General features: G+C 38.4%; 1 protein-coding gene across 1 annotated transcript in view; it reads right to left on the minus strand.

The window, feature by feature from the left end:
• Positions 1-25901, minus strand: part of CORIN (corin, serine peptidase) — a 152148-nt gene that overhangs the window by 23034 nt on the left and 103213 nt on the right. The window contains exons 9-14 of the mRNA XM_009885012.1: positions 20997-21228; positions 15791-15936; positions 13098-13205; positions 8554-8667; positions 5994-6104; positions 4203-4332 (exon numbers count right to left, since the gene is read on the minus strand). Coding sequence (XP_009883314.1) covers positions 4203-4332; positions 5994-6104; positions 8554-8667; positions 13098-13205; positions 15791-15936; positions 20997-21228 — 841 coding nt within the window. The remainder of the gene's footprint in view (positions 1-4202; positions 4333-5993; positions 6105-8553; positions 8668-13097; positions 13206-15790; positions 15937-20996; positions 21229-25901) is intronic.

Genomic DNA, 25901 nt, shown 5'->3' on the forward strand with positions numbered 1-25901 from the left:
GGCATTCTTCAGGGGTCAGTTCAACATCTTTGTCAGCAACATGAGCAGTGGGATTGAGTGCACCCTCAGAAAGTTTGTCAACAACACCAAGCTGTGTGGTGCGGTCGATACACTGGAGGGAAGGGTTGCCATCCAGAGGGACCTGGACAGGCTTGAGAGGTGGGCCTGTGTGAACCTCATGAAGTTCAACAAGGCCAAATGCAAAGCCCTGCACCTGGGCAATCCCAATCATAAATACAGGCTGGGCAGAGAACGGATTGAGAGTGGCCCTGAGAAGGACTCGGGGGTGTTGGCGGATGAGAAGCTCAACATGAGCCAGCATTGTGTGCTTGCAGCCCAGAAGGCCAACTGTCCTGGGCTCCATCAAAAGAAGCGTGGCCAGCAGGTCAAGAGAGGGGATTCTGCCCCTCTTCTCCACTCTGGTGAGACCCCACCTGGTGTACTGCATCCAGCTCTGGAGCCCTCAACAGAAGAAGGACATGGACTTGTTGGAGCAGGTCCAGAGAAGAGCCATGAAGATGTTCAGAGGGGTGGAGCACCTCTCCTACGAAGACAGGCTGGGTGAGCTGCGGTTGTTCAGCCTGGAGAAGAGTAGGGTCCGGAAAGGCCTTCCAGTATCTGAAGGCAGCCTACAAGAAAGCTGGAGGGGGGCTTTTTACAAGGGCATGTAGTGATAGAACAAAGGGGAATAGCTTCAAACTAGAAGAGGGGAGGTTTAGATTAGATATCAGGAAGAGATTTTTCACTCAGAGTGGTGAGGCACTGGAACAGGTTGCCCAGAGAAGTTGTGGATGCCCAATCTCTGGAAGTGTTCAAGGCCAGTCTGGATGGGGCTTTGAGCAACCTGGTGTAGTGGGAGGTGTCCCCGGCCATGGCAGGGGGGTAGAACTAGATGTTCTTCAAGGTGCCTTCCAACCTAAACCATTCTATGATTCCATGATAGCTAAACCTTGATCTGAGATGCTGATGGCGACTGCTGTTCCTTTCTCTACCTGTGTTAGCAGGAAATCTAACTGTCAGAGACATACTTTACTGTATCTAAATATGGGACTCAGTCAGGGGTCTCAGAACAAAATTATCTGTCCTGAGATGAACAGGCAGTCATGTCAGGTGATCTGATAGTCCCATCTGGCTCTAAACTATGAAACCTAAGACTTGAACAAACAGTTCCCATTAGGCTCTTAGCATTATAAACAAAAGTTTACTTCATATCTTTCACTCTTTTTGTGCTAGAGGAAAGCATAAGAACTGCTAAGAACACACACTGCATAACTTGAGCAACAACCACCATCAGTCAAAAGCCTTTCAGACAATGCTTGGAACTTGCACAGTTTTCTGTGATGTTGCATCATGCATCACACAACACATGGCATGCGTTGTGCTGTGAAAGACTGGAGAAACACATCATCTGTGGAATTAGAACTGGCCAACAGCCAGGAAAAGAGCTCAAATTTTGTGCAATAGGCAGAATAGAATTACCTTTGACATTGCTTCAGACACAATGCTTATACCTCCCAAATAGACAGACTGATATTCTGTAAAATGTGTTACCACTATCAGCTAAATTAACCTACCTTTAACCACTGTAATTTAATTCTCTTCGTTTTTTTCAGATTAATTTAGGCTGAAGAATTAAAAATATCTATAAGCTGTTAGAAAGACACTGATTTCATATTTTAAATGTTACCACATTATATATCAATTGGGAAAGCACCATACACAGTTATGAAAAATAGATTGCAGAGCTTTACAGAAAATAAAAATACCATGTGCTACCATTCATTGCAATTCCTGGTCTAAGGCATTAAGAAGTCTCAATCTTGATATCTCATGTGCACTATTTTTCTCTAAGAATAACCAAGACAACTATTAAATCAAGATCAAGTATTATCATATGTCATTATTAAAGAAATTTGCCTAGCCACCTGGGGGTTTCTGTAGCCTGCTGTAATATGGACAGAATTTCTATATTCACAGCTTTAATTTTCTGAAGGAGTAAAATGAAGTATTTCACATTGGCAATATCTTCAGAAAAGCAATGCTTAAAATACGTGGGGGTTTTGTGTTGTGGTTTTTTTTTTTGTGTGTGTGTGTGTAGTGGGTTTTCTTTTTGTTTGTTCGGTTTTTAAAAGGATAAAAAGGAATTTTTTTCATCATTATTTGAGCTCTGTGCAATATACAGTCTGATTTACCTGTACCCTCAATGGTGACTGGAAATAGTTTCTTAAATACACCAATGTTATCAAACTCACATTCAGACTTTCTTATTATCATAAGTCAAATAAATAATGTGTGCAGGACATAATGTGCAACAGATGAAGGTTACGGCTTTAGATCAGATTTCACAGTGGCATGAAACTCCAATTTATCATTCAGTCTTCCACTTCACCATATAGAAAATGTTAACCTCTGTGACATTTTCACTGAACCCCTATGCATTGTTAACAGAAGAATTAAATAATTATATTAACTTGCATTACTCGTTTTTGAAATTAGTTCTGGTGAATGCATTATAATCTTTATTTTTATTATAGATCTTCTTCAAAGCTAATTTACTCTATTTTTGGCAGCACCACTTCTTAAAAAACTTGGACAACAGGTAAGAAAATCAAGCTTCACGTGATTGAGAAAATCAGGCATTAAGAAAGGGAAAGACAAACACTAGTTTAGTTTTCTGAAGTACTGCCAGGAAGAATTAGAAATTAGTATTAGAGTCAGGCTGAAGTTGTAGACTTCAGAATTGAACTGGAATTTCACACTGCCCTTCAAAAAATCACCTGTCACTACAAAAAATAATTTGTAGAAAAATTGATTTGTAGAATATCTTCCCCTGTTAGAAAATTGATTTGTGAGATTTACAAATTATTTGTGTCTCACACATTTCTTAGAAGTGATAGGATTGATAACATCTGTTTGCAAGCAGTGAAGAAGCAGGAAGGTATAAGTTTCTACTCATGCTAATTTCAGCCAAGGCACGCCTCTGAAAAAAGGAAGGAATCGGAGGTCTCGTGATAATATAATACCTTTTTCATTTTCCTAGCAGTGAGCATCATATGAAATCTAAGCAAATTTCATGTTAGGACTATGAGACTGATATATTAAGAAGAAAAACATTCTGAATGCTAAGGCCATCAGTTTGTTCTTAGACAATAAACCAGTCATAAAAGCAGTAACTATTTTTATCAAAAGAGTTTAAGCTTATTAGGATGCTATGTAAAGTTGAAGCATAAAGATAATGTCAATATCATTTAGTTATGCTAAACTAGCTAGAGAAGTACAGAATTATTGTGTGTTTGAATGGCAGGCAGTCCATTCAGTAAGGTGGTCTTGGATTCAGGGCATCTGTTAGAACTGATATCAAGCATCCATGCAGTGCAAGGCAATAAAGAGTAGATTAATTGCAGACCCTGTAACCAAGGGTCTTTATCCTCCTGTGTTTTTTGATAAAAGGTACAAAGAACAAGATTGCATGTTGGTTTACGTAGTGGTAAAAGGCAGACAGAAAAGGCACTTCTTAATCCAGTGTGGGGATCAGACACTGACAAAAGATAACCTTCTATACCATCGGGCTTGTCTTTTCCTAGTGGAAGACAGCTTTGGATACCAGATCAGATGAACTTGGTTTTTACCCAATAGTTATATTTTGCATCAACTATTCCAGAAAGCAGCTATTACTTTAGTGTGCATGCAATAAGAAAGATGCAGAGAGGCTTTTTTTTCCTGAGTTCCACACAGAAAGCTCTATCTAAAACAATTCCTTGTTCAGAGATACCCAAGTTAAATGCATCTGCTTGTTTAGCTCACAGTACTTACTGCAGAGGGAAATGAATGCAGAGCAATTTTCCTGTGTTTCCTACAACAAGTCTGGTTTAATTCTTTAGGAAGACACAGAGTCTCACATTGCCAAACAATTCTGAGCCTCAGCAATAACTGCAAGTTCAAATATTGAGGCTTGGCAAGACATGATTATCTTTTCAACACACTCTTTTAATAACAATCATGTAATGTTTACAAAATGGTGAAAGTGCCTAGATTTTAGTTAGCTTTTGTTCCTGCCATAGTTCACAAAATGTCATTATCTCTTTTCTCTGTGAACCATTTCTACGGTAGATCCATTGCAGCGATCAATGATCATTCACATCTAACTCCAGCGCTCCAATTGTACTAAGAAATTCATCAATGCTACAAACTACTGACCTTACCCTAAACCCATCTGATTGCAGGCCAGTTGGCTTAAATTTTCTTGCCACTCATCAGCACAAACATGGTTATCAGCAGCTGACCTGTGAATGGTCAGGAACGTCAAGGAATTCATGTTTTTAGACAGGGTAACTGCAAAGAAAAAGAAGAACAACTTCACTATTATTTCACATAGTTTTATAAATGGCAAACTGAAAACATACAACTATATTCAAAGGAGTTTTCCGGGATTCTGGCACTTTTGTTCATTTTATGTGCTCAATAGCTATGTAATTGAAAACCAAGGCAACCATGGCTATCAGAACAGCACGAGACACTAAACAACAAAGGCATCTTGACAATGAGAATAAACCAGAATACTCTTGACTCACCAGCACAGGTTCACATGGGTTTCTGATGGCCTTAATCTCGTTAAATGATGTTTTATCCCACAAATAGTACAACAGAAATCACTAAAGTAATTTGTGGGATGAATGCTGCTTGACATAAAAGAGATACCATCATTTGACTCTCGGTAGTATGCACTATTCCTGTCATAACAATATGTGGGTGTAATTAGAGAAAGAAAAAACAACTACTGTTTACAAGAAAGATTATGACCATTCTCTCTTAATCCACATATAAAAGTGTGTGAACTGCTTTTTATCACACACAAAAAGCTTCTCAAAATGGCCTAAAATGGAAATTTACATCCCTCCCTTTCTAGGATCTCTTAAAAGATGTTGGGTTGTGTGCATTTCTTCCCCAGATACATAGTGATTTTAGTTAAACTGTTCCTCTGACTTTTGCTTTGATAGCACTAATCATAACACAGCCAGTCATTACTTATGTTTCCTACATGCTGAAGGTGCTTTTGCTTCTCTCCCCACGAGAAAGGTATGTATTAATGCTAGATTTCTCCTCTTCAAATATGTATTTCTAGAACAGTTCTTCTCTGTTACATAGGTTTTATTAAATGCTGTATTTTATTAATGTTCATACAATGTTAAATGTTTTCTAAAATATTTATACAGTCTACTTCAATATGAATACAAAATATTTGCTTCTGTAAGCCACATACACCTTTTTTCTGTATTTAAAATTACATACAAAGCATCTCAAAACTTAGTAATATAAACTACTGCAATGTACAGAAATATGTGTTAACTCAGTGAAACCTCAGAGGACATGCTACCACTTTCCAACCTGCTTCTTTGTAGTACAATATGTTTTTTTTAAATCCACCTTCATTTTTCTTCAAAGAATAATACTTGGAGAGTTCTGCTTTAACAACACATGAAAGCATGAGGCCCAATCTGAATATAGACAGCAATAGCAAGTTACATCATTCTGCAGGTCTTTCACCAGTGCAAAGGGGAACTAGTAGGACTATCTTCTTCTCATAAGCTCTGAACCTGCACCACTGCAGTCAGTGGGAATTTCACAGTGATTTTCACAAGTACAGAATCAGGGCTTAGAAGTTTTGCCCAAAAGAATTCTACATCTGAATGTCTTCCTACTGTCTCTTCTATCCACAACACTTTCCAGCTTTTATACACCATCTACACATTTTAGAAGTTCCCTGCCATGGCACTTTTCTTATTTATATCTTTGCACTGTGACACTCCACATTGAGCCTTTCCTTTCTTTGTTGCCTTCTTTCTTGCATGCCTTCCCAATCTCAACCCAGTCTGTCTTTGATAATAAAGGGAGCATCTCTCCATCACTGCAACTGTATTCTGAATTATCACCAGTGATTACTACCATCACCCAAATATCAACTCTAGGCAGAGTGCACCATAGCAGAAACTTACCACAGTCCCATTCATCTGAGCTGTCACTGCAGTCTGCTTGCCCATCACACCAGAGCTCACGTGGCACACATTCATGGTTGACACATTCAAGTTCACTCTCTTCACAAAATGCTGCAAGGACAAAAACACGTTTCACTCTGAGAAAGAAATGATGAATGTGAAGTTCACATTGAGACTGAAAAAAATGAGGAGGAGGTTGAAAGTAGACACAGATCAGATTTATGGAGCAAGAAAGTGAGACAGGTTTGCAACAAAATTGAGGATGGACATCACGGAGGCAGAAGGTGGTTGCTGCCACACAGTGGCAGAGGGCATCACAACTTGAAGGGAAGGAAAGGTGTCTGGAAATGGCAAGATCTGTGATTACTTAGTATCATTTGTGGTCCTGTCATATGAAACCTGTCTGAGCCTCTCACAAGTTTTAAGTGAAAATATTGTGTTCCATGCTTTTTAGGAGATTGCTCCAAATCTGTTTATTTCTTCATGTTCTTTGACAAAATTATTTTACTGTAATGCATATGAATTTCCTTTCATCCACAGCAATTCTATATTCACTTTTGGATCCTCCTCTACTATTTAAAATCATGGAATTATTTTTGTCTCCGCTTTAGAGATGGGGAACTGATGTACAGATAGACACGCTCCACTTCACAGTTAGCTGCCAGTTGGCAGCATTAGATAGGGATTTCCTGAATATCTCTCCAGTGCAGGAAGCACAAGAGCTTCCATTTACAAGAGACTTTTAGCTTTCCCCCAAGCACAACAAACCCCCTCCCAAAAGGCAGGTATGTAGCGTTACAGTACCCTCCTCACTAACACACTTCTCTTCCAGCTTCTATAACCCCATCATTAGAGAATTTTGAGAGCTGGTGAAGGGTGGAGAGGGAGAGAATGAATGGAAGGAAGCTGCATTCAGTTGTGCCTATGTCTGGCTGTTGTATAGCATCTATACTGCCATAAAAACCAAGCATTTATTTGCAACATTAGCGCAAAAAATGTACTCCACAGTGAAAAACATACAGACAGAGTAGGCAGTGCTGCCTATTCTGACCTAAGTGATCTTCCTGGTTCTGGAATAGAACAAAAATAGAAAAAGCTCTCTAACTCTGCCTTCCAGAGAGAGCGTATTTCAAAAGCTGGAAGCTCTCAGCTGGGGAAACTTTGCTGCCATTTTGGAATATTCAAGCCCCAACACAAAAGCAGAGAGGAAATATAGTCTGATAATTATAGACTAGCTAAACCTAAGCCCTTGGAGAATCTTTTCTCTTCCATGATCTTAACATACGATCATGAGCAAATAATTTTAATACCACCTTCTTTTTTTGTAGATTATAGTCCACAGACCACTTGGAAGTCAAATGGTATAACCTGCACAATTAAAAGCAGATTAAGAAATGTTCTGTGAGCTGCCTCTTCCCAAAAAGAAACAAAGTTAGATCTAGTGATATGAGCACACTGCAAATATATTCATATGCTCCATATAGCACATTAGATGTTCCTACCATCCTGTCCCTGCCAACAGAACTCCAGCAGCTCAGGAGCAACTTTTTTAAAATTGTAAAATTATATCCTACTCTTCTAGCAAAAATGCTGAAATACCAGGATTGCCCAGAGAACTAAAATTTCAGCTTTCAACCAAGTTTCCCAAGCATCTCTTCCTTCTTGTACAGGCTGAGTGTCACCCAGTCTGTCTTTTCTAGTTCCTTGTCTTGGGGACATGCCCACACACCAGGGTTTCTCAAAAGAAGAGAATTCAGAGTACCACTAATATATTCATGAAACTGAAGCCAACATCTCACGGCACCCACTCCCAGCTTCACGTGCAAGGCGGGAGCCTGCAAAGCTGCCGTTCGCAGGTCTTCCACCTCTTCCCATCCTACTAGTCAGCTGCAGAGTGGAAAAAGGACACAGGGCAGCTCCCACAGGGAACCAGGCGGCCTATTGCACACTCTCAGCACTTTGAGCCAACTTACACTGTGCGCATGGACAGTATGCCCATACCATCAGTGTACCATACTAAGTTTTTTATCTCTGATATTTATCACAGTTTGGATTGTAGAAGAGGCCTGGGGAGCCAAATGGGGAGACAAAAATCTAAGAAATGTCAAGCAGAAGAGAAGTCAAATAAAGCTGGGAGACATATGAAATTTACTGAAGAACAGATCATAAAGAAAATCAACTGGAAATCAAGAAAAAAATAGCAGTGAGCAGCTACACCTATATGGAAAGAAGTTGAGAAAAGTTGGGAAAAGGAGTCAAGAAGCTGCAAGGAATAAAGAAAAGAAGCACGAAGACACAAGAAGGAGGAGGGAGAGAGAGAAAAAAAGACAGAGGATCAGAGTGACCAAGGAGACAGCAAGGACCCAAGGATGTGAACAACAGAGGATACAAAACGAGAAAAGAGATAAATTGGTACAATAGAAAAACTGAAAAGCAAAACTGAGGGAATGACTAAGCCTTTCTGTCTGTAGAAAACCTTTCTACTTTCATTTATTTTGCGCCCCAAGATCCGCAAAATGTGATCAGCCCTTTAAGGGACTAAAACTGCATAAGTTCTTACAGCAGTTCTTTTCATCCATCATGTCAGGGCAGTCTGGGAAACCATCACAGATCATAGTGTGTTTGATGCACAGCTTCTTCAAAGGACACTCCCAAAGACCCCTTTCTCTACAACCTGGAGGCAGAGAAGCACAGTTTTGAAACACTTGCATGCAATATCAAATCAATTGTTTTCCTCTTCCTTAATAATCCTGAAACACCCGAAATATTTTCACTTGCAATATAAATTTTAAAAGGTACAAAAGAATAGTTACTAACGAAAAAATTGAAATAAGGTTGTCACAGTGCAGACTTGATAAATGGGTATAAAATATATAACACTTCATAATACTTCAGTACTTTTTAAATAATGATATATATTATGCTACACATACCTATAAGTGATGGTTTAGGCAGTAGCTCATTATCCATACACCAGCACTCTTGAAATACATTTACTAGTAATATATAAACTTTTCTAATCCAGAAGTGTCTAGAGTTTATTTTAAAAGCATACCACACAGACCTCTGGTCTTTCAAAAGCAAATCCTATGACAGCATGGAATCTCCATGAAACAGTGTAGAAACATGTAATTTTTTCCAGCAGTGCTGATACAGAATCTAATGCAGATCTCAATGAAGAGTAGAGAGATGCTGTTAAATAAAGTATTGACCATAAACAGTTTTCCTGGTTCCATAATCTGAGACCAAACCAGTTGGAAAAGATTCAAAAGACCCAATGGTTGTATGAATGTTCAAGAGGGTTCATTATTATGCAGGGAACACACTGCATTATTGTCTCTTCAAAGTCCTGCTAACCAGCCTCTCGGATTTCAAGAGGAATACTTATAAAACTGTGTCAAAGTGCTTTGACAGTAAAAATCCTGTTAGTCAGCTACAGCAAAATAAGAATGGCCTGAGGTACATGTTAGAAAAATGTTTTCTCTTGTTTTACTTCACTATTTATTTCCATCAACTAATAAAGCACTTCACTGTGATACCAGTTTAAATACTTTGACATACTAATGTCCCGCACATCTGACATTCTGGTTTTATAGGAAGCCATAAAAACAATGTGTTCTCCTGACTAAAACAGATGGTTTGATTGCCTTGTTTGGGCTGCTCCATAGATAATAATGCTAGTTTTCATTTTAATCCAAGCTCCAATTCAGGCGACAGCACTGATGGCCCCACATGCAAATAGCTGAGGTCTCACAAACTGTGAGCAGCACCTCTGTTTGTCTGGACCTGGAACTGCAGCAGCATATCAGCAGTAAGTTATTATGTAGATATCCTCTTTCTAAGAAGTGTTATTTCAGAAATGAGTGTTTTACAAACATGAACCAGAGAATCACTACAAGCTCATATGATTACTGAAAAAATCTATTCACATATTAACTGTAACTGAACGTGTGGAGTGCTTGATTTTGTTTAGATTCAAAAAGCCATGTAAATAAATGTTACAGCACAGAGAAATAAATAGCCTTGAACCCGTGAAACTAATTCCACATGATCAAAGAACTTTCTTGGGTATCACCATTTTCCAGGTCTCTTTCTTGAAAATATTTGTGATAATTATTAATGAAAAATTAATTGAAAACAAACAAAACCTTTACTCTATAAAGAACAAAGAATGTCAGTCATGTTAGGAACTTTATATGAAAATGAAATGAAAAAGCTTAAAAAAATATAATATATGAACCTTGCAATTTTTTAGCAGAGTGTTTAAAATTAATTAAATACGTTTGCTTTTCCCCTTCATCACACATTATAGTGCTACACTGTGAAGTGTACCATGACTCTCCAAAATTTATGTTTGAGTACAACATAGACAAATATAGAGAGAATTCCCTAGGAAAAATTCTCTACATACTGAACTCAGTGTTCAAATACGCTGTTTTGATGATAGAAGCCATCTACTATTTGGTGTATTTATATTTCTTCTCTAAATATTTTTGTGGCATACATTTTTATTTTAATTACAATTAAATGGAAGTGAAAGTGGAGGAAAATGGAGGTATTTACATTATCCCCATCTCAAACATATGTTTTGGCAAGAGATAGGGTTTCACATATGATCTTGCCTTCATTTTTCTTCAAAATATGAAGCTATTTACCATTTGTTATTCACATGTATATTCCTCATGCAATTATTATTACTCTCTCCTAAAATACTACCATCAGAACTCAGATTGCAGAAAATAGTGAAGGACAATACTGGATTTGAATGTTATGTCCTCAATTTCTTTAGTACTCTTCTGGGACCCTCTTCTGCTCTCTGCCAAAGGCATTGTTCAGCAGCCAATAAAGCATATTTAATACCACAAACTCTCTTGACATCTGTCATAATAATAATTCTCAGAAATTGTCTTCCTCACACTTTACTGAAATGCACACAGAAGTCTCACATTCAGAAATCTGGGTCAAATTTTCTCCCCATATCCTAGTCTAAATGGCACTAAAATCTTAGGGTTTCACTGCAATTGCATGGGTGAGATTTCCTCTCACAAAGATCACATGAAAATATGGCAGGGATTCCTAATAGAAGGAGACACTGGGTGCTGAGTACAGCTCTACTCTGCAAGGGTAGAATACACCTTAGTCTCTTTGAACTGTTCTACCTTACATTTTTGTTCAGAGTAGCTTGAACATCCACAAGCTGTAGCTAGTCTTTTCCAGCCTCCTCCTCCCTGCACTGTGAAGTTGTTCCTTGCCTGTCATTTAAGGCACTTCAAATACAAGGTTTTTAATTTAAACGCTGACTGCTATTTAATGGTATAAAACCAATTTTGAAGGATAAACTAATAAAATGTGAGCTAGCCATTTACACATGGAAAGATCATCAAGTTTCGATTTTGTCCTGCACACGTGGAATATGAATGAATCAGAGGCAGTTACTTCTGGAGCACTTCAAGGACTTTCTGTTCTTCAGTAGCAGTATTACCCCCGGTCAATGTAATGCCAGAGGACAGCAGTAATTTCCTAGCAGATACAGTCTTCCATATTTATAGAAACTGATAAGAATTCTGCTGATTGCTAGTGACATTCTGTCTAGACTATAGAGACAGAGAGAGATCCACTCGAGAAATGAATGTTATCTATTAGAGCGTTATTTCATATGTTAATGTCTAGGATAATAAAATTATCCTAAAAGATGCACAGCAATTAGTGTTCTAAGGAGTGAAGAACTGGTGGCAACAAAGAATATTTGTCATGGAGGATACTTGAGACAATTTATTCAAAGGTAAAGAGGTGAAAAACTCCAAAACAGTCACTATGATCATCAGCTCTGCCTTTATAATCCAAACAAGAGAATGACCTAGTATTAAATCCTGTTTCAGTGACCATATCTCTTTTTTTTTTTTTTTTTTTTTTGCTTTCTTTTGCAGGGGGAGGGGAATGTGGCAGAAAAAGAAGAAAGAATACAAGTGTGATTTAAAAATTCTCAGAGACTGAGAATCTAAATAACTTGTGGGTTACTCCAATCACTGAACAACCTGCTCTTTAAAAAGAATCATTTTATAGAGCTTTCAAATTTGAATTTTAGTCTAGCTTCAGCCTTCAGGTGTTGGATCTTATTTTATTTTTGTGCAACTGAGTAGAAAGTCTTTTATTGCCACAGTTTTGCTGCTCACATAAACTGTCCTTCCATATTAACCTGCTCTCTGTTAAAAAAAAAAACAGGTTGTGCACCTTAGCCCTAATCAGCTGGAATGTTTTCCAATCCTTTACTCATATTCTCACCTCTTCTCTAAATCCTTAGTGATTTATAGTTATTCTCTTTGCTCCTGGGCATGCCAGGCCAGCATGCAGAACTCCATGGAGGCCACACCTTAGTCACATAAGGAAATAGTATAAACTCCAAATAGTATAAACTCCCTTCTCCTTCTCAAAATTCTCCTGCGAGCACGTACAAGGATAAATAGCGACCAAAAGATTTGTTTGTTATTCTCAAGCTCAATACATCCCCTTAAGTTAAAAGTCAAGAGCATCTCTACTGTAAGTAAACTCAGAAATATACTGGAGAATAAACTTTGTGGTTCCCATCCTTGTACCTACAGCCTGAGGCTGACCAATCTGAAAAGACGTGTCATTCTTGACCCCTGCAGTACAGAATCCACTTCAGCAACAAAGATCTTTTGTCAATACATCATAATGAGAACATTACCATGTATACATTTAAAACTGTATTTATGAATTCAAGATTTAAACTGCCAGGAAGTCATATTTTAGCTTAGTACAACCTCCAGCAATACCAAAAGAATTAAATCTGCAGCATTCTTTATCTTGATTACTAAAGGAATACTCAAACATCCTGAAATACAGTTAGCAGAATCGAAACGATCAAATATCATAAATTCTGTTGACATTAATCAAGAAGGGTGCTTGCTAAAGTGTTTTTAATGCCACTAGCCTTAAAAAAAAAACACTTTCAAACATACTTTTCTTACAGAAAAATCCTCTGAACTGTCATGCTATGGTGCAAATAACTGAAGAAAAAAACCTGATTTTCTAATGCTTCAACTATTCTCTATCCAAAAGATCCAACTCATCGAATTTATTTACCACAGCTGTCCTCATCACTATCATCCTCACAGTCAGCTTGACCATCACATCTTCTGGATGCCAGGACACACCTCCCAGAACGGCACTTGAAGTGACTGGGTGAGCATTCTGTCAATGACAAGGAACAGGGAGAAACAAGACTCTATAAGCTGCAAGCTTAATCATCCCACGGGGACTTATTTATTTATGTGACTGTTTTAGAAGGGTAAACGACAGGAATAGAAAGCTTGTGTGATACTAAACTGGAACTGTGTAGCAGACAAGACTCTTAACAATTGCACTGTGAATGGTGTGGAGCAATATTTTCCAGAGCTCTCCCACACACGCTACCCCTGTCAGATTTCAAACCTTTGCCACATAACTGGCGTACAACATTTGTATTGTGGTCATAGATTTTCTAGCTACTTTTCTCACTGTTGTGATGTTGTGTGAAGCAGAGATAGATCATCTGATTTGTTGAAATGAGTATAAGAGATCCCCAGTATAAAAAAAATATATATTTTGGCAATTGTGTGGCTATTTGAATTAATAAAACCACCTACAAATGTCCACTAATTAACCCTTACATTGCTTCTGCTCATTTTAAAGAGTATCATTTTGAGAAGGTTTTATTTAGATGGTTTTGAAAAACCCACCTATTTTTTAACACTGTATATGTCACTGACTTTGATGTACAACCACCATCATATGTTGTCTTTTTTTTTTCCTTTCTGCAAAGTCTCTCAGATATTTAATACCATGCAGGCCTTGGGTAAATTTTAGGATTCAATAAACATTTGTACCAAAAATATCATCAATTAATTCGGGAGCCTGAAAAAATACCATTCTAATCATAAAAGTTGTGTGAACTATTCTGCCAACATTTAAGACTAACTCAACATGAAAATAACGATGTTTACAGTGCATACTGTCTTGGGCAGCAGCATTCTTGGATTCAGCATTGACTGGAAGAGAAGTTAAGCAATTCAGCATGTTGTGATAACTGTCAATTATAGCTTAAGTTGGAAAACCACCTATATTTTGTAATCATAAACATTTCAAATGCTCTCAGAAGCTTGATTTCTTTTATTACATCTGGGGTTTTTTTTCAAAAATATTTATGCAAGATTTTAAACTTCCCAGGGAAGACCTTCTAACCAACACTGGTAGTCAGTAGAAGTCTGACACTGAATCAACATAAAATTCTAGCAGTAAGTGAACCCAAAACAACTCTGATAAGACCCCTTAATTAGTTACACTGTTTCTAAAAGAGTACTAAAAAACTCTCATTTTTAACTGATTTTCCAGAAATATCTATTTCAGTGCTAAAATGATCAGTCAGCAGTGAGTCAACTTACCAGGCATAGTCCCTCTAATTAAAGTGAGAATTTTTTTTAATTATAATTCCTATAAGAGAAACGAATTTATCTCTAGAAATGGAAAACACTAGTCCTGTACACAGCAGTATATTTAAAATATAACCATTCTATGTTACATTTCACAACTAAAGTTAAAAGATATTTGATACCTGAGAAAATTAAATCACATTATTTTTCTTTAACTCACCTTGTTGTGCCAAAATCTCACTTTTCCTTTCCTACACACTGCTGTGTAATATTGGATAATTCATTTTCATTAGCCCACTGCTGTAGGGGGAAATTATCTCCTTATCTGTCAAGAGTCCCATGACAGAGGATTTCCTTACTATGGTATTACACATCTTTATAAAATCCTCACAGTGATATATCTACATGGACTTTGCTTGAAGAAATAGTACTAACTGCTGTATATGCCTTTCTGGTTTCTCACGATTCCTTCACTATATTCACACCAATACATCTTCACTAAAAGAATTATAGGCTAACCAGCGTTCGCCCACTGCTTTCTCTGTGCAAGATCAAGACTGTGGAAAGACTGTCATCACTGTGTAGGTGCGTAGGGGGAGAAGAGTGAGAACTGAACATGATCAGCATGTTGCAGGCACTGTAGCACACACCATCTCACTATTTTCACAGCTACTTTACTGGCGTTTTGGCAAGAAAATGAAAAGGCATGTCAGAATCCCCACAAATCTCGCATCTGATGACCACCACAGAAGGAAAAGCTGCACAACTTCTCTCTTCATACATACAAAGAACATCTAGAAGCATTTAAGGCAATTTCATTCTTTTGTTCCATGTTCACACCCACAATGATTAGTATTATGGCTGAACTGAAAAACCGAAATTTGTCAGTTGCTACTGAAGCTGGTTTGGCACAACTCTCTACAAAACTTTCCCCAAACAAAACCCAAGAACAAACAATAGCTGGCAAAGACACAAACATTACAATATTTTTCTCAGAGCTGTCATGGGGCTCAGCTTTTTTAAGATTGCCAAGAGTCCACCTCCTGGTTAGAAAAACATTGTATCATCTAAATAGGTAAAAAAGTGAAGTATGAACACAAGTAAGCAGTAGGTGCAGTGTTAGCAACAAATCTCAAACAGCGACTTTCACAGATTGAGGGTAATTTATTCTTCCTTTGAATAGATTTCTTATGAGAACTTCCTCTTATCTGCAAACTGTAAGTATCCAGATTCCCTGAAACCCAGTTTGCAATCATTTCCACATTTTAAATATTATAATTTAAAGAGGAAGTATGTGAAAAAAAATCAGTGACTTTGGGAACCCAGTTAAATCTTTAATTTCCTGTTATATGTATTTATAGGAGTTACCTTCTACATCTTCATCCGGTGTTAGACAAGTTTGGTTGTCTGAGTTCTCATCTGGAAACTGAGTGCAGTCAGTATCTTCTGGCCACTGCAGACCTACAATCCCAAGCACAGACTCACAGCGTTCCTTAGACTGTACACATAAAGTCCTGAGGAGACAAAGTGGAATTGCACAAAGCAACTGAGTGAAAGTCTTAGAAATTCCCAGTTATTGGAAGGTAATAATCCTAGCCAAAGTGAAAGACAAAGAGCAAGGAAAAACCAGTTTCCTCTGTAAGGGATGGCAGAGAATCTTTTTTAAGAAGCACTAACTGCCCTCCTTCATGAAAAAAAGCCAAATACATTTTGTACCAGTGAAATGCTACCTCCTCTGATGATGCTACCTCAGAAACCATGTGGTTTCAGAAGGAGAAACTATTTAAACCTGCAAACAAAAGAGCAAAAGACCCCCCAGGAAATTCAATAAAATTAGAAGTTTGGGGAAAATCAAAGCACAGATCAGCCTAGTCTTGAGGGTGTTGTCAGTTAGAGCAACAGAAGCTTGTATCAGGCCTGGAAAAAGACATGAATATAGTCCTCCTGCTGTTTTGTTGTGGGTTTTTTTACCAGACAAAGACAGGACCCACCACACAAAATTAGTTCCATCTAGATTAACATCCTGTCTCTCAAAATACCCAATGTCAAATGCTTCAAAGCTATAAAGAGAAAATGCATAATAGAAAAATCCCGTATTATTTTAAGCATTATTTTAAAGATTTAGCAACCACTTTTGCCTGGAATCATAGCTGGTGTGCTGTTCAATACAGTAGTCTTGTCTTGTATCTGTGGTATCTTGAATCTTTGTTTATTTCAATTGCCTCTCCTTCTTTTTTTATTTTTGTAGAATATTAATTAGGCAGTATGGGATTAGGAACCTCAACATTCTCTTCCTCCAAACAGAAACATGCGTCATGTTTAACAGGTATTTGTGTAAGCTGTTCTTAAAAACCCTTCAGTTCGCAAGATTTCATATACTTCCTTATCACTCATTCTCTTACACAGATATCAATTATTTTCCTTATACCTAACCTATAGCTCTCCTGAGGTACTTTAAATCCATTGTTTCCTGGTTTAACCTCAGTGAACAATTTATTTATTTTCTCATAGAAGCTCACTTTTACCTGTTTGAAGGCTTTGATGTCTCCCCAAGTCTCTTGTTTCTAGACTCAGCAACTCATTTAATTGCACCTTTTAGATAATATTTTCTAAACCTATAATCATTTGAACTTTCTCCTACCGTTTCAAAGAAAATTCTCCTTTGTTCTTATCCGTTGAAAAACTTCAACAGTAGGATCCCACCCACTTTTTTTTTTTTTTTCCTTCATGTCACTTTTAACTTGTCTTTTATTTAATTTGATTAATTTTTCCAGATCTTACTTCTAGGAACAGAGACTCCTTTCACGGAAGGCATTTTATTCCACTCATTTTCCTTTGACTTTTTGAGCAATGGACCATTTTTTTCCCTGCAATAAGCTTCAAGAAATATAGTGACCAAAACCAAACAAACAGATTCATTTAGGATCACTTATTTTATGCTCTTTTGAGAAAACAATACATTATTAATCTTCTCATGTTTAATTTTGTTTTGGGGGACTGCATGAAGAAGAGTCAATGTTTTTTCACACCAAATGATTCACCATTGACTTGAGCAGCTGGAAGGAATAGACGAACAGATTGACGTCAGTTAACCATGCTGCAGTCACAGACTCTCTCCTTCCTTTCAGATCCCCAATATCAAAAAGGTTGAGTCACACCACTTTATAATCTCAGCTTTCTGAATGCCAGAATTTTTATTAACCAATGGCAAAACCCCAAAACCAACAACAATAATATGATGAATACATTTTAAAATTTTGATTTTGTTAGCTGAGGCATCTAAGCCATTTTTGTTCAGAACACTCTGTGCAGTGCTCTCTGCACACTCAAATCTGGCCAACGCTGAGCCTTTCCAAAAGCTATTGCAAGCCATTTAGTTGTAAGCCTGTGGTGAAAAAATTAAAACATAGCTAATCTTCAAAGTAGTGCCCATCACAGTGCATATGGAAGCATATTGCAACACTGCTAGGAAAACTGGAAGAGCAATTGATACTTTGATTTTTTTTTGTAAATTCTTCCCACATTCACATAGCAAGTCTTACAGTTGAGGTATCAGAATACCTTGGTAATAGACTTTATTTACTTCTCAGTGGCCTGAATGGCCTAAACAGCAAGGTCAGTTCTTTCAAAAAAACTCTTCACCTGTGTTCCTTACTTTGAACAAAACTTCATGAAGACTATTATAGTCAAAAAATAAAGCACAACAGTCAAACTCAGTCAAACTAATAACACAAAGACAATGAAAAGCCTTGCAAAGCAGGGACAGATGCTTTATACAGAGAAAGTAAAGCTGAAATAATTTCATTATACCACCTAGAATGAAAAGAACAGGTCAGTGTGACAGTATTTAAAAAACCAAATACGTCTCTGCTAAGTATATTTTATAATAGATGGAGAATTATAACATGAATTTGGAATTTATGGTTGGAAAGTGCACTTTAACTAGAAAAACTTAACATTGAAAAACTGCGTTAGCTGAACTCCATATTCACAGGCAAAGACAGGTAAAGCAACACATGCGTCCTGTTAAGCTCAACTAACTGCTGATATCTTTGAGCAAGAGGGCAGTTATTTTGCAAAGTCAGCAGCAGAGTCTCAGAATATAGTTTCTCTGCTCAGAATTTAACATTCTGCCTTCTAGGAACTTCAAACTTTACTTAAGTAGATTTATATTTATATTGACATATCAAATGTATTTAATGTTTTTTTTCTGCCCTATATTTACCAATTAACTCAAGAGTTTATTGGTATAAGGCTATATGTATTTTCATTTCTAAAACATTTTAATGTTTTTTTTACATTATATCTGTGTCTGAATTTCTTCCTAAAATGTTATTGTAAAGCAAATACTACAGATCTCAGTGGACCCTCCAAGGTACCCCTTCCTGACAAAATCATTCTCTACTTGTGATCTAACATAAGAGCAAAACCTGAAAACAATTATAAAAGTAGAGTTTTGAATCCTAGGATTTAAAATTTTGTTGTGTGTTCAGTGTGACCTAAACGAGATGTTACCCTGCTTTGAGCAGGAAGTTGGACCAGATGACTTCCAGAGGTCCCCTTCAAACTAAATTATTCTCCGGTTTCAACAAGTCCTTCTTCATCTGTTTCATACCTTAAATTTGAAGACTATTCAACTGTATTGTGATACTTCCTAAAATCTGTTGGCTAGGGATGTAGTTGCTGAAGCAAAGAGCCTATAACTTAACTTTTGTCCCTCTACATTAGAATAAGTTAGCCCAATTTTTACTTATTACACTTTCTTTAAAAAAAAAAAAAAAAAGAGCTCTGCCTGCTGATCAGGTTTATCAGCTCTCCTAACCTGCAATAACTGCTGCTACCAAAGCCATAACATTTACAGAACAGTCGGTTTTGAACAGATACAGGCATAACCCTGAAAAGTACAGTGATATTAATTGATGAGGAAAAAAACTAATCTGGTAGGTAGAAAAGCTAATCTGACAAGTAGAAAGCCTAAGTTAGTCTACAATTCAGAAGGATGTGGCGCTCCTCTAATTCAGAAATGTAAGTATGCATTATAATCTCAGGTTTTGTTAATAGCATTCGGATAGGGCTTTGCATAGATAAAGTGATATACAAATGCAAGGAACTATTACAAATGCTAATGTTCCAAATTAAATTAATTTATTCTATGTTTAAGTACCCTGTATAGTGGTGCAATTCTAACCAAACATCCAGAAATGGACAATGCTTCATACAAAGTTCACGGCATCCTTCCAGACAAGTTGTCCAACCATGGGACAACACGTTGATGGTGTGCTGGGTGAAGAACTGGCTGGAGGGCAGAGCTCAAAGGGGTGTAGTGAATGGAGCTACATCTGGCTGGCAACTGGTCACCAGCAGTGTTCCCCAGGGCTCAATTCTGGGGCCAGTTCTGTTCAATATATTTATCAACAGTCCGGATGCAGGAGTTGAATGCACCATTAGCAAGTTTGCTGATGATACCAAACTGGGAGGCGCTGCTGACTCTCTTGAGGGACAAGAGGCCTTGCAGAGGGATCTAGATAGATTGGAGCATTGGGCTATGGTTAACAGGATGAAATTTAACAACTCCAAATGTGGGATACTGCACCTAGGATAGAGTAACACCAGGCACAAGTATAAAGTGGGAGAGGAGTGTCTGGAGAGCAGCCCTGCAGAAAGGAATCTGGGGGTGCTGGTCCGCAGCAGGCTCAATATGCGTCAGCAGTGTGCCCTGACAGCCGTTAGGGCAAACCACATCCTGGGGTGCACCAAACACAGTATGACCAGCCAGCCAAAAGAGGCAATTGTCCTGCTGTATTTAGCGTTGGTGCGGCCTCACCTTGAGTGCTGTGTGCAGTTTAAGAAGGATGTGAAAGTCCTTGAATGCGTCCAGAGGAGGGCAACAAAAGCTGGTGAAAGGGCTGGAAGGAATGTCCTATGAGGAGCAGCTAAAGACTTTGGGCTTGTCTAGTCTGGAAAAAAGGAGGCTGAAGGGCGACCTCATTGCTCTCTACAGCTTCCTGAGGAGGGGAAGTGGAGAGAGAGGTGCTGATCTCCCTGGTATCCAGTGATAGGACGTGTGGGAATGGTTCAAAGCTGTGCCAAGGGAGGTTTAGACTGGACATGAGGAAGCATTTCTTTACCAAGAGGGTGGTCAAACACTGGAACAGACTTCCTAGAGAGGTGGTTGATGCCCCAAGCCTGTCAGTTTTAAGAGACATTTGGACAATGCCCTTAATAACATGCTTTAACTTTTGGTCAGCCCTGAATTGGTCAGGCAGTTAGACTAGATGATCATTGGAGGTCCCTTCCGACTATTGTAGGTCCCTTCCAACTGTCTATTCTATTCAACATGTAAATTTTGAAAATTAGTGAACTGCTATTCCTTTCCTCGTTTTGAATACTTCAGATAATAATCACACACATGTCATGAACTGCATTTAATGATCTTATAAAATATGGTTCTCTACCTTTTGCTAGGGAATACCAAAGCAAAGTTTCTGGCATTTTTCAATGGAAACAGAAAACTGCGTAAGACTAATATGACAGACAATGTCAGTCAAGAATTAAATGAAGTATAGCATAGTACCTGCAAGGTGGGATCCGCTGGTTTGTATGGGGGTCACATTTCGGTACTAAGATTGTACAGGCAAAAAACATAAGGTACTTGTAGCAGTTGGTCTGAACCAAGGCTGGGAAAAGAGAAGACTCCCAGCTGATAGAAGCTTCCTTCTGCGTCCTGTGGCCCAGGTAGTTTGGGTAAAAAGTATAGTTGTAAGGCAAGTTCATACAGAGTTCCAGAGTAATTGGTTCACACTGACCTTTCACAGAAAGAAAACAAACAAAAAAGAAACCACAAATGGTGTGAGATTAAATGAAATACAGAAGAAATAATTACATAAGTATTATGCATTTATCAGTCAGGGGATTTCCTCTCAGGCTTGAGAAACTACAAATTTCAGAGCTCAAGACCCCATATAAGCCTATTCATAACAGAACAGAATTTTTGCATTTCTTCCCAAATTGGTAACAGAAATATTTATTTTTCAATTTTACTCCACAACAGAAAACAACAGACAGAATTTCACTTTAATTCAGACTGAAATTCAGCTTTTTATTTAGCACTGAGACCAATGTGAAATTACTTAATTTTATTTACCTTTGAAAAACAAGAAAATTTTCCTTGAAAAAGTGTACTATTCAAAAATCATTTATTATCAAAAGACCTGCCCATTCTGGAAGCAAATGTATCTTAACAAGATTAATATTCTCCACCAGCCACTTGCCCGTGTCATTTGCCAGCACAGTGTGTCAACTGTGTGATCCTGTAGCTGGATCTCTGAGATGAAGTTGAAAGAAGATGCAACAGTCATTATTCAGATGCTCAGCATAACTGGCCTGTTTATCTTGGACTGGCATTCCCTGTTATGAACTCTTTAAGTACCTACCCCTAATCTGAGGATCACGAAGCTCATTTTATATACAACTTTTCTACTCTGCTAAATCCTTGCATACTGCTGATACTGAACTATTTCTGTTGTATCAAACCACTTAGTCCCAGCTTTGTGGTATAAATTCAAGACTTCAACAATCCTCACATTACTGCCTTTTAGAATTATAGAATGGTTTAGGTTGGAAGGGACCCTAAAGATCATCTAGTTCCAACCACCCGGCCACGGCCCCCTAGACTGGGTTGCTCAAAGCCCTATCCAGCCTGGCCTTGAACACCTCCAGGGATCGGGCCTTCACAATGTCTCTGGGCAACCTGTTCCAATGCCTCACCACTCTGAGTGAAAAATTTCTTCCTGATATCTATTCTAAATCTCCCCTCTTCTAGTTTGAAGCCACTACCCCTTGTCCTATCACTACATGCCCTTGTAAAAAGTCCCTCTCCGGATTTTTGGTAGGCCCCCTTCAGATACTGGAAGGCTGCTATAAGGTCTCCCTGAAGCCTTCTCTTCTCCAGGCTGAACAACCCCAACTCTCTCGGCCTGTCTGCAGAGGAGAGGTGCTCCAGCCCTCTGATCATCTTCATGGCCCTCCTCTGGACCTGCTCCAACAGGTCCACATCCTTCTTGTGCTGAGGACTCCAAAGCTGGATGCGGTGCTCCAGGTGGGGTCTCACCAGAGTGGAGAAGAGGGGCAGAATCCCCTCCCTCGACCTGCTGGCCACACTTCTTTTGATACAGCCCCAGGATATGGTTGGCTTTTTGGGCTGCAAGTGCACATTGCTGTCCACGTTGAGCTTGTTGTCCACCAACACCCCCAAGTCCTTCTTCTCAGGGCCACTCCAATCCATTCTCTGCCCAGCCTGTATTTGTGCTTGGGATGGCCCAGGTGCAGGACCTTGCACTTGGCCTTGTTGATCTTCATGAGGTTGGCATGAGCCCACCTCTCAAGCCTGTCCAGGTCCCTCTGGATGGCATCCCTTCCCTCCTGTGTGTTGATTCTGCCACACAGCTTGGTGTCATTGGCAAACTTTCTGAGGGTGCACTCAATCCCACTATCCATGTCGCCAACAAAGATGCTGAACGACAGTGTTCCAGTACTGACCCCTGAGGAATGCCTCTCATCACTGGTTTCCACTTGGACATCGAGCCATTGACTGCAACGTTTTGAGTGCAACCATCCAGCCAGTGCCTTATCCACTAAGTGGTCCATCCATCAAATCTGTGTCTCTCCAATTTAGAGACGAAGATGTCATGTGGGACAGCGTGGAGTACTTTGCATAAGTCCAGATACACAACATCGGTTGCTCAACTTTTCTTCATGATGAATTTTCCTTTGTCCTCCCACACTTCAGCCCCACGTGCACAGATCAGTTTGGTATTGTCTTTTGATTTTTCCCCAGTAAGCATCTTTTCTTATGTGTACAGAATATTACATGTTCATCAGTATTTCATGATAAAACCCCAGTAAATGAACACAAAAGTACATGCAGTGTTCCAAGTGTTTGTATAACATAACATTATTCAGGGTAGAAATGCACATATCTCATTCTCTCTTTTGTTATGCCTCATATTTATAGGGGTTTAGTTGAATTCTAGAAAAAAATCTAGTTCACTGGAATGCCCCTGTAGAAAAGCTCTTTACATGTTTTCAATATGCTTACAATTTTCACACTGTGCTTAGAAAGCTTCTGTCACGATATGTGCAAATGGGTCGTTGTAGGTTTGAAAAGAATAACTTTGACTCTCACACCAAATTCCCTACAACTCACAAGCAGAGCAACAGAAGATATGCTCCAGGGGAGTATCTACCTGAATTTAAGTAACACAGATGGTAATCTTTCCTTCTGATGTCTGTCCTAGAGTTTAAGAGATCTTGCTACTCCCTTATTTATAGCATATGTAAGTACAACCTAATGAGTGCATCTTCTATCCTAAATAAAAAAATTAAAATAAATAATGATAATAAAAAACCCAAACAGATTATGCCTGGGTTTAATATCTTCATGTATTTATTATTGAGTTGCTCCACCTGCTATATAGGAATTAGTTCCAACCATAGTAACAGAAGTGAATGGAATATTTTACAGAATCATAGAATGGCTGAGGTTGGAAGGGACCTGTGGTCCATCTGGTAGTCCATTGGACCATCTGGTCCAATCCCTCCCAAGCAGGACCACCTAGAGCAGGTTGTGCAGAACCATGCCCAGAAAGCTTTTGACTGTCTCCAAGGATGGAGTCTCCACAACATCTCTGGGCAACCTGTGTTCATTCATCCTTGCAGTAAAAAAAGTGTTTCCTTACATTCAGAGGGAATCTCCTGTGTTTCAGTTTGTGCTCATTGCCTTTGGTTCTGTCACTGAGCAACAAAATAGCCTGGCTCTGTCTTCTTTACACTCTCCCTTCAGACATTTGTTCTGTTATTCTAAATTTGTCCTAACTGCATTATAACGCCAGCCTAAACCAGCCAGACATTATCACACACAGAGAACATCCATCTTATTCAATATTGCAAAATGTGGCCTAGGCTTTGGAATTTTCCAACCAAAGAGCAATTTGGACCAGAAAATACTGCTTTGTCAAAACTGAAAATTTCCACAGGAATTCTCATCTCTTACCAAAGATGGAATAACTCTGGTCAAAATATGAACAGTGAAAATAACATGAAAAAAAGACAATAGTACTTCCAGATGTTATACAAGAAAAATCTCTCCCAAATTCTCTTGCTGTTCCATTGTGTATAAACAATTAAATATTCACTGGACCAGAAAGGGAGAAAGAGAGATGATCCAGAAGTCTAATTCAGATTATGTGTTACTCCTGTTGAGAATTACGGACTGTTGCCCGTAATACGATGAGGAAACATCTTCACTAAAAACCTCTTGGGTTTCTCATGACATGGAATAGGAACATTGTTTTAGAACTCAGATATAACAGGTCAAAAAACGTTTTTCACTATCTTGTAATATAGTCCTAGCCACATGAAAACTTTCCAAAATTGCTGTCCATACATACAATGGGATACAAAAATCTGCATTGATGAGGAGAAGATTTGGGACCACAGGAAAAACTGCTTTAGACCACAGTAAGTCTCATACTGACTTATCCACAAGGAAGATGAGTCTGAGAAAGAAAGTACACTGTCAACTCTTTCTTATTGTAAGAAAGACTGAATTGCAGTCACACTGCTTGAAAGACTGTTGCCTTCTACAGGACTGCAGGTGCTGTTTATGAAAGGTAATTTGCTTAAGAGAGAATTGCTCCCTGAGTATATAAGAACCATAGGCTACTGTGGGAATTTACATATTTTCCTACTTGTTGGGTAAGGCTGCTGCTGGTGCCTTGTTTGCCAGCCAAATAGAGGACCTGTCTTATGCACAACTAGTGACTACACAACCATCAGCTGTGAGTCCAGTGCTGATCCTGTCACAATATATCAGATACATTTTATGTGTTCTTTACTAATCAGCTTAAGTTACAAGTATTTAAAAATAAATAAAATTACAAAAGTCTGTCTTTTTTTTTTAACCCGAGTAAATGTAAAGTTGCTACAGTTTCAAACATATAAAACAGGGTTTAGTGTAATACCTGTTAAGTTTTGGAAGCATTATGAGTAAAGAAGCTTTGAAACAGCAGACAGAAATATGGAAGCCTTTGCACCTGGGTAAACTGCAGTTTTGTGGCAAAGCCAGTAATGCTCAAATAAAAGAGCTGAATCTTCAAATGGAGAAACTGAGAAGCAGCACCTGTTCTTAGAGGCACAGGCTGCCAAAGCTGCTGCTTCTCCTGCAGGCAGAGAGGTCTGGAACTAAATATCCTTCACTCCCATGAGCCTTATGCCCACAGAGAATTAGTCTTATCATACACATTTAAATTTGTGACTAGCTAGAGTGGAGTTATCCAAGTCAGTAATTATATCTCAATGAATACTCATGTATTCTGACCTCAAAACATCAGGAAAACATGACCTTTAAATCTCACCAAAGACAAGAAAAGACTACTTTAAGAACTGTTTTCTTTGGAGATGCCAGGTACCTACAGTTCCA

This window comes from Charadrius vociferus, unplaced genomic scaffold (assembly GCF_000708025.1).
Source record: "Charadrius vociferus isolate BGI_N301 unplaced genomic scaffold, ASM70802v2 scaffold134, whole genome shotgun sequence".
Lineage (NCBI taxonomy): Eukaryota > Metazoa > Chordata > Aves > Charadriiformes > Charadriidae > Charadrius > Charadrius vociferus.